We start from the raw sequence: 9,708 nt of genomic DNA, 5'->3' as shown, positions 1-9,708 counted from the left end.
AGAGGTGTGGTTGCAGAGCAAGCTGGTGGGGCTGCAGGGCTGCTCCCACCATCCTGGACAAATGGGGCTTGGAGGGCTGATGCGACTGTCCTCGACCCAAACAGACTGCAGCTCAACTTGCCAGCAGGGAACCTGTAGGGCCACGAAGATGATTAGGGGGCTGGAGAACCTCTGCTGTGAAGAAAGGCTGAGGAGCTGGGGTTATTCAGCTTAGAGAAGACTCCAGGATGACATAATAGCAGCCTTCCAGTACATGCAAGGGGCTACAGAAAAGCTGGAGAAGGGCTTTTTACGGGGGCCTGTGGTGACAGGACAAGGGACAATGGCCTGAAACTGCAAGAAGGTAGATTTAGATGAGATATAAAGAATAAATTCTTCACCATGAGGGTGGTGAAGCACTGGCACAGGTTGCCCAGGGAGGGTGTGGATGGACCATCCCTGGAAGGCTTCAAGTCCGGGTTGGACGGGGCTTGGAGCAACCTGGTCTGGTGGGAGAGAGGTGTCCCTGCCCACAGCAGGGGGTTGGAACGAGGTGATTTTCAGTCTCTTCCAACCTGAGCCATTCTGTGATTCTTTGATTCTGTTATATCCAAGAGTTCCTGCTGGTTAACCAGTCCCAAACCCCAATGATCCCCAGCACAGTGATCCCGTGCGCTTTCAGGCTTGAATTCTGGTTCAGGGCAGTCACCTGGGCAGTCAGGGGGCAAGGACATGGGAGAAGAAAAGAGCCCTGTGGCACTACCAGACACCCATATCCTTTTCATAGTGCCTTTCCCAACATGTGCAGAGGTGGACAAAGGGCTCTCCCAGGCCATGCAGAATAAACAATGAGGCTAAGGAGCCCTGACCTGGCTGCTCTGCCTCAAGGGATGACTTTTTTCCCTTTAAATCTGCTCTTCAGGGCAAGCTTGCGATCAGGCGGAGCAGTCATGCTGTACCCAAGTGGCCTTTCCGAAGGAGAGCATGGCCGAAAGAAAACCTAGTCAGGGGATTTGCGGTAACTTCCCCAAGGGGAAAGGGTTGGCGTGGGGTGAGCAGGGGAAGGCTGCTCCCGTGGGGGATGGCTGGAGAACTCCTTCAGCCTGGCAACTCACTTAAAACAGTCGATGAGCTGATGGGCTCCAGAAATCTCTGCCTGCTGTTCGTCTGCCTGTTGGTGATGCTTCTGCAGCTCAAAGCTAGATTGATGGCTCCTGAAACGTTGGCTGCATGACTGAAAAGAACTGTTATTTTAAACCTTTCCATTATAGTCAATTAGAACTAATGAATCATATTAATCGAGCGTCACGTTGGAAAACCTGCAGATCAGAAGTCCTATTTATGTTACACGTAATTGCAGGCTTCCGAGGACAGAACCAGTCCAGGGGAATGCTTTCATGCCTGATTTCCCTCAGTTGTTCATCCCCGGGCTCAGACAGGGTTAACAGCAGCGCGGGATCCAGGCTGTGAGCTGATGGGAGTCTGGCAGGTGATGAAGTTGAGCTGGTCAGAGTAGGTCTAAACAGAAGAGTAGGTCTAAACAAAAGAGTAGATCTAAATAAAAGAGTAGATCTAAACAAGAGCCCAACCAAGGTGAACCTCACATTGCCAGGTCAGCTGGGAGAGCGCTCAGCAAGAAGGGTGGGACCATCAGTGGGGGACTTTAGGTGGTTTTGGCCATCATTAAGTCCTCGGTCCGCGACTGCTCGTGGCTGAACACACGGTGGTTGGACACCTGTGAAGCCTACCTGGGCTGCAGAGGACAGGAACCCCTGAGCTTTTGGACGGGACTCCTCTCCCATTGTTGCTCTTGGCTGGAATGCGACGCGCTGCCTGGACCTCGTTGCATTATGCAAGCAACCCGTGTAACTTTAGAATTGCAAAAAAATACATACAATCCCCGTTTCCTCACATCGATGGAGACTGTTTGTGTTTGTGTAACGGGGACGGTCTGCCAGGAAGGAATGCAGAAAGGTGGAACGGGAAGGTGGGGTATCAGAAGACGTTTCCTTTCATCCCTTCTTTTTCACCGGGGTTGAAGCTGACACTGTTGTGCTGCTGAAATTTCAAATATTCGGCCTCATGAGTAAGGAGGCCCATTGCTCCCAAATGCCAGGTAAACACTGAATAAAGTAGCCAAGAAGATGGTCAGAAAGCTGATTTTGTACTGTAATGGTTGGGGCTGTTTGGATGGATCAGAAAATAACGTCAAAATGGCAAAAAGGCGCCCGAGAAGTCAGAGCTCACAGCTGTGACACTCATCCCCTGTTCTCAAGCAGTGGATTGCAAAGAGCCTTCCCCTGTGTAACCACAGAGTCTTCTCTCTTCTTTGCGAAGAGGCTCAGAACTGAGCCTAGCAAGGACTATTTTAATTGAAAAAAGGGGAAAAAAAATGAAAAAAAAAGATGACTATTTCCATGTGACACAAACCAGCGCAGGAAGATTGCTGTGCTTTCCTTTGGGGGCAGGCAAGGAGGGAGCAGCAGTTCCTAAAACTCCCTAGATTATTTTAAACTAGAGTTATATTTCACTTGGTTGTTTTTATTTCTATTTAAGGGGCAGGAGAAAGTAAGGGGTGTTACTATAAAAGGAGATTGGAGTATAACTCTTCACTCCTGCACTGCTTTTTTGCCTGGTGTGATTGCACCAGCTTGGTGCAATAACCTTAGAATAACACACGTGTAATGAAATGCAGCCGTCGACGGGGCACATTTTCACTACCTGCCTCCTTCTCTCCTTCCTTCCTCCATCTCTGCTCTCCAGACTTGCCCTTTCTCTGCCCGATAGCTCAGCAAAACGCGTTTCAGTTGCAAGAAGCCTTTTCCAAGCGAGAACTATGCACGGTTCCCCCTGCAGCTGGGCAAGCCGGTCGTTTGGAATAATATTTGTTCTGAACTCGGTTGCTTTGGGAGTTTGCAGACAAGCTGCCGCTAGATCCTCAGTCCAGCAAACACCATCACTGTACCAGCATTTCACAGTGCAAGTCTCTCGGTGAGGAGCTGCTGACTGTGGACGAGTCGATGGGTCCCTCTGGCAGAGGGTGGGGAACAGGCGAGATGCATTTCAGGCTGGTAAAAATACATGTCTTATTTGGTAGTGCCAAATACTTCATGAGCATAAGGCCCTGTTATTCAGAGTAAACAAAATCAGCCTTTTCATCCGGTGACTTCTTACTGTGTGGCCGCGTCCCCCTCTGCAAACCACCCAGCCTGCTGCAGGCAGGTGTGGTCCGGCCTCAGCTCCCTTTAATTTCCCCTCCAGCTCGTCCTGCTGACAGATGGCAGCTCTAAATGGAGAAGCCTTTCAGTGTTCATCAGAGGAGAACCAGTGTTCCAGGCTGAGCTGACGGGGAGAGGAGGCGGCGATTAGTTCCCCGCCTTCAGGCAGGTGCCAAAGCAGCAGCCACAGCCGGGACCAGGCGCATCCCAGCACCCATCGCCTCGGGGCTTGGCACAGATGAGTTCTGAGGATCCAGACTTGCGGGAAAGCCTCCTGACGGTGCAATTCTGTTGAGCTGCAGTGACATCCAGTGGCTGTTCCCGCTGGATCTCTGCAGGCTGGCACTTCTGCTGGGGCAGCTGCACATCTGGCAGGGGAGGAGATCACAAGAGTCCCGGAAGTGCCTAGGTGGGAAAAAAACCTTTACGGTCATCGACTCCAATAGCTAACCTAACATTGACAAGTCCTCGACTAAAACATATCCCTAAGCACTGTGTCCACCCGACCCTTAAATACCTCCAGGGACAGAGACTCCAAGAAAGAAAAATCCAAGAAAGCCCATCGTGTCCTGGGCTGCAGCAAGAGGTGCGTGGCCGGCAGGGCGAGGAAGAGGATTCTTCCCCTCTACTCCACTCTTGTGAGACCCCACCTGGAGTTCTGTGTCCAGTTCTGGAGCCACAGCACAAGAAGGATCTGGACATGCTGGAGTGTGTCCAGAGAAGGGCCACGAGGATGCTCAGAGGCTGGAGCAGCTCTCCTGTGCAGACAGACTGAGAGAGCTGGGGCTGTTCACTCTGCAGAAAAGAAGGCTCCGAGGAGACCTTCTGGTGGCTGCCAGGATCTCAAGGGGGCTACAAGAAAGCTGGGGAGGGGCTGGTGAGGATGTCGGGCAGGGACAGGACTGAGGGAATGGACTGAAGCTGGAGATGGGTCGGTTCAGATGGGATGTGAGGAAGAAGTTCTTCCCCATGAGGGTGGGGAGACCCTGGCACAGGGTGCCCAGAGAGGGGGTGGCAGCCCCATCCCTGGGAATTTTTCAGCCCAGGCTGGATGGGGCTCTGGGCAGCCGGATCTAGTGGGGGATGTCCCTGCCCGTGGCAGGGGGTTGGAACTGGATGAACTTTAAGGTCCCTTCCAACCCTGACAGTTCTAGGATTCTATGATTCTATGATGACTCCACCACCGCGCAGGGTTTTGCAAGCGATCAGCTTGGGAGCTCAGTGCTGAGCTCGGGAAGCTTCTGCTGGCCCTTCAAGTGGAAGGGAGATGCCATATTTTTACCTGCAGATGTATTTCCAATCCTTTACAATTTGCTTTTTGTGTACTCCTCGCTGTTTACGTTGACAAAGTGTCCCTGCGCAAGCCAGCCAGGAAAATCCTCGGCCACAAAGAAGGGGCTGCATCATAGCTAGAATTTATCAAAATCGGGGAAAACCCACAGATTTTTTGCTTTTTAATAAAAACTCTGTCTAGCTAATATTTAACTGAGTGGATTTAGCACAAAAATAGTCTCTGTATGTGTGGTTTACACTCTGTTTTGTGTTTGCCTGTTCCCTCAGGAACCAGTGAAGACCTATTCCAGGACTCTGAGGGGCGGGAGGGATCTGAGCCAATTGAGGAACACCAGTTTTCAGACCTAGAAGAATCTGACGATGACGATGACAATGAAGATGAGGAAGATGAGGAGGAAGAGGAGAGCCAAGATGAGCCCCTTTTAAAGTTGCCGGAAGGCAAACATACCCCCCTCCCGACACACTCTTCAGGTGGCTCTCCGTCTTCTCAAGAGGAGGGCGCCGAAACAGCGTTGTCCTTGTCCCAAGAGACTGTTTCCAGCAGCCAAAAAGCAAGTGAAGGCCAGCAGGCCTCCTCCTCAGGGCTGGAAACAAAGTGGTCTGCAGACAGCAGTGACGTTGCTGTGTGCCACAGCTTCTTGAGTCTCCACAGACCAGCTTTGACCTCCACCGAACAATTGGCTTCTGCTGAAAGAGAGTCTGTCACAAGGCCACGGATGTCCTTAGTTATGGACCTGTCAACCTCGAAAGACACCTCCCCAAGGAAAAGGTGGTCTCCGAGCCAGGACTCTGGCAGAGGTGGTGGCAGCAGCAGACCAATGCTAGCGAGAAAGCACCTGTTAACCAAAAATGAAACTTCACCGAAACGGTTTTCGCCAACCGGAGAACTGTCTTCTCTGAGGTGCCTGTCTCCAGGGAGAGGGTTGTCTCCTTGCCAGCGCGTCTCTCCCAGGAGGGAGGCGTCTCCACTGAGGTGTGTGTCACCAAGACTCGAACTGTCACCCAGCAGGCATCTTTCCCCTAGAAGAGAGCTGTCCCCAAGAACGTACCTTCCACCAGAAGGAGAGGTGTCCCCTGTGAGGCACTCATCGCCGAGCAGAGAGATGTCATCGGTCAGATATTTGGCGCTGAAGAAAGTCTTGTCTCCAGGCTGTTCAGAGTCGTCTAGGTATCCATCTCCTGGGCAAGAGGACTTGCCTGGTCCTAGCAAATCAGCAGCAGATGACAAAGTTCAAAGCTCATATCAAGCCCAGCACGGGATATTATCTTCGATGCCGCTACCTCACAGGTTCTTTGGCAAAAATGTCCAGCTCTACGAGTCCAAGCTGGTAAGTTCAAGCCCCTCTTGCCTTCTAGTCCCTGCAGTGTGTTCTTTGTTATGTTTTTTGATGAGGGTTGCAATGCAGGCATGCACAGTGAGTCTCACTGTGAGCGATGTCACGGGTAACCCGGAGAAAAGTGACAGTGGGCAGCGATGGATTTTGCACCCGTTTGAGTCCTGCCCATCTCAGCTGAAGGGAAGCAGAGCTGTCCCTTCTCCAAGGGGTTATTTACCCTCCTGACCCGACCACTCTCCCGCTGAGACAAGCAGTAAGGGTGACCACTTAATAATGGCTACTTGTCACTTAAGAAACTTTCTTCCCCTGGGAATTTCATACCCATTTCTGAGATTCCACTAGCTGGGGGGAAGCTGTGACCATTTCTCACTGGCCAGTGACCCGACCTAGAGCTGAAGTAGCCGTCGCACTCTTACTGACCCCTGGGCTACGTACATGTGCAGCCAACTCTGTGGGATCAACTGCTGAGAGATGTTTGTTTGGACATCTCTGATTTCATCTCGCTTCTCTCTTCAGCAAAGAAAGGTGTTTCCCACTGGGTCCAGAAAATTATTTAATCTCTCTGCTGGACATAGCAAATCCTGAGGGTAAAGGGGACTTTCACATTCCTCCCACTGCTGCAGGCAGATTAGACGTAGGGTTTGCTGGGACGTTTCCCACTTCTGCCGAAGTCCCTGGCTCTCCCGTAATTTGTGTTGATGAACAGGAGATTCAGTTGCTGGAGTTGCCCTGCTGTGAGGAGAAACTCGAGCCCTTAGAGGTGTTTTTACAGATGCTGAGCCAGGTCTCCTCCGGCAAAGCCGCGCTGCTCAGTGTGCGTTTCTTCCGTGTCTGTGATAACATCCTGTCTTTGGGGGCTGCTTTGCACGATGAGTTCTTGTCTTACCTTCTCAGAGACTGTCCTTCGGTTTAGGGCCAAACTTCTGCGTGCTTTAATGCTATTTCTCTTTCCTGTTGATTAACTTCTCGGGGCAGGGGAAATCTCAGGGTTGTGGAAAGCCTGATCCTTCAACTCCAAAGCATCACTGTCAGGAGCTGCTCGCTGCTGCTACTTGTAGTAAATTCTTGTAGGTTGTACATCTCTTGTACTGTTGTACATCTCTGCTCATCTGCCCGTTCACACCTTTTTCCTTACGCTCCCACGTGCATACCTTTTTGCTTCATTTTCCTGGCCCTTTTATGCTCCCAAAGTCACCACGGTTGCTTTTCTCACATGCTTGCAAAGCAACAGTAAAGGAACTTCCCGTGTCTTGGCGAGATGGACAGCTGGGCTCTCGTTGCAAAATGAAGGTCCTGGTAAGGCTACAAGAAACAGCAAAAGCAGAGGTGGATTTACTGGTTCCTGCGTTGAGCTCTGTGCTCGGAACTGGTGGCTTTTGCTTGGAAACTCGGAGGCGATCTCACTGGAGCCTCAGTGTCAGGCTTCTCTGCACGCATGACCGTGGCCATGTTCCTTCTGCCTCTCACAGTAGCAGTCTCTCCTTCTGGTGAGTGTTGCACCACTGAGGTTATTTTCAGGGCGGGGGGGATTCCCAGCATCTCTGTAGGGATTCTGCCAAGACTTCGTGTCAATAAGTGAGATTTAGCACGTGTTTGGGCTTGTAACTGCTGACCAGTGTGCCCTGTCTTCAGTGGCTCTTGCTTTCTCACCCTTCTCTTCCCTTTTGCTGCTTTCCCCTGTCGCCACTTCACAGAGATCTGGCTCGCAGGGTCGGGCAATTCTCCATAATCCTGCGAAGAAATACACCCTCCGGCGAACCCTCCAATTTTATAGCTAACGCGAACGGAAAGTTGATTTTGGTTTTTATTGCTTCCTCTTCTTGGGAGTCCTGTTTAGGGGGTTAGTTATAACCTCGTCATCACTAATTAATCCATTTCTGTTTAGCCACATATCTCTCCATGATGTACGTTAGGAAACTATGTGAAGCACCGAGAGAGAAAGAGGAAAAGGTAAAATGGTAGGGTCTTAACCCTTGATTTCTGCAGACCACACCGTGAGGGTGGTGGTGGGGACCACACTGATGGGTGTGCTTTGTGTCAGACAAGTTAATCTCGCTCGGTCCAAAACCATTCTTGTGAGGGGCGTAATCCTGCTTTAAGAAAGTGTGGTTTGAATAAATGACGTGATTCTGGGCTCTCAGAAACCCCGTGTACCGAAAGTGATCCGAAGCAGCTCAGCTGGCAGGAGACACTGGCATCCTCTGCCAGGGCTTCAGAGGCAACACCTGATAATAGGACAAGGAGGGTGTGTTGTAACTAAAAGAGGGTAGATTTAAGACTAGATATAAGGAAGAAATTTTTTACAAAGAGACTGTTGAAACACCAGCACAGGTTGCCCGGAGAGGTTGTAGATGTCGCATCCCTGGAAACCTTCAAGGTGAGGTTGGACGGGGCTCTGAGCAACCTGATCTGGCTGAAGGTGTCGCTGCCCATGGCAGTGGGGTTGGACTAGATGACCTTTAAAGGTCCCTTCCGACCTTTCCATGATTTTATAATGAGCCAAGCCTGAACCTAGATCTATGCCCCAACACGCCGTGGGCGTATTTTTCCCCGGAAGACAAACGGGTTGTGTTGCTCCTTACCGTAAAGGTTTGGGCATCCACATTGTCCTCAGTTAATTGATCTCCCTCAAATTAAGATAAAACGTGAACGAACCCAGTCCCTATAGTGAGCGTTACTGATGCTAAGGCTGCGACTTGCACCTCGCGCTGATTCAGCTCTTTCTTTTCCTCCCCTCTCCGGTGCAGAAGATAGAACCCCGAAGCCCAACATGCTCACCCGGCGTCACGCAGCCCGTCTGCTCCAGACCCTTGCAGGCACCTCACGAAATCCACGTTCCCCCGCCCCCAGCCGAGGGGAGGAGAACGTCTTCAGCCACCTCCCGCTGCATTCGCAGCAGCTCGCCAGGACCCCGTACCCCATGATTCCCATCGGGGGCATCCAGATGGTCCAGGCGAGGCCGAGCACCCACCCCAGCTTGGTGCCCGGCTCGGTCGTATCCCTGCAAGCGGGATACTTCGCCTCGGAGGGCAGCGGCTTCGTGGAGTTTTTTTTTCCCCAAAGAGGGCCGGGCACCCGCCGGCAGCACCGCGGGAGCCATCGTCGGCGTCCGTCTCCCCGGTGGCGAAGGTTTCAAAATACACGCTGTCCCCGGAGCTTGCGAGCGGTGGTTACTCGGAGGAGAAAATGAGGACTAGTGAGCTTCAGCAAAAGACAGACCAGGAGGAACACAGGGTAAAAACGTTCGCGGAGCCGGCAGTCCGCTCGGCGTCGCCAGCCAGCCCCAGCCCGACCGACGAGCCCTCTCCAAAGCCTTCGACGAGCGGGGAAGAACCCTTGAACGAAACGGGCAAGAAGCAATCTGGCAGCTCGAGCACTTCTTTCGAATCATCCTGCACTTTCATCTCAGATCTCCCCTCCCAGCCGCTGGACCGGAGCAGCAGCACCGGCTGCCTCTCGGAGCCCTCATCGAGCCATTCGCACGCCCAAGCCTTCTCCACCCGGAGGAGAAACCTCTCTGGAGAGCCCGGTCGCCAAGGGGGAGCCTCCAGGAAGAGCAGCCCACACCTCGAGCACGCAGATTTAGGTCAAACTCCAAAAAAGAGGGACGAAAACACGGGGAGTACTTAAGCCTCCGCCATCCGTTCCGCCTTCAGGCTTCCTCTGTAAAATCCACAGACATTTGCAACACTATTTCCTTTAGTATAATCATCGCTCTAAGCAGCACTCTAGTGAATGACCAAACCCATGGAAGATTCCTGGTTTTCTTTGTCCCAGTCTGGTATTATCTCCACATGTATGCAGTTACTTGTGCCTTTTTCTATACCTTTCGTTGCTTGAAATGTACAAAACTGTTGGAGGCTGTGAATATTTTTTTAGAG

General features: G+C 51.8%; 1 protein-coding gene across 1 annotated transcript in view; it reads left to right on the top strand.

Moving 5' to 3' along the window:
* Nucleotides 1-9,457, top strand: part of LOC104271523 (transcription factor HIVEP3-like) — a 60,769-nt gene extending 51,312 nt beyond the window's left edge. The window contains 4 exon segments of the mRNA XM_009866210.1: nucleotides 4,758-5,818; nucleotides 8,575-8,664; nucleotides 8,667-8,877; nucleotides 8,880-9,457. Coding sequence (XP_009864512.1) covers nucleotides 4,758-5,818; nucleotides 8,575-8,664; nucleotides 8,667-8,877; nucleotides 8,880-9,457 — 1,940 coding nt within the window.
* Nucleotides 9,458-9,708: the final 251 nt, after the last annotated feature.

This window comes from Apaloderma vittatum, unplaced genomic scaffold (assembly GCF_000703405.1).
Source record: "Apaloderma vittatum isolate BGI_N311 unplaced genomic scaffold, ASM70340v1 scaffold7373, whole genome shotgun sequence".
Taxonomy (NCBI): domain Eukaryota; kingdom Metazoa; phylum Chordata; class Aves; order Trogoniformes; family Trogonidae; genus Apaloderma; species Apaloderma vittatum.
The sequence above is the reverse complement of the archived record's forward strand: the minus strand, read 5'-3'. Positions and strand labels throughout refer to the sequence as shown.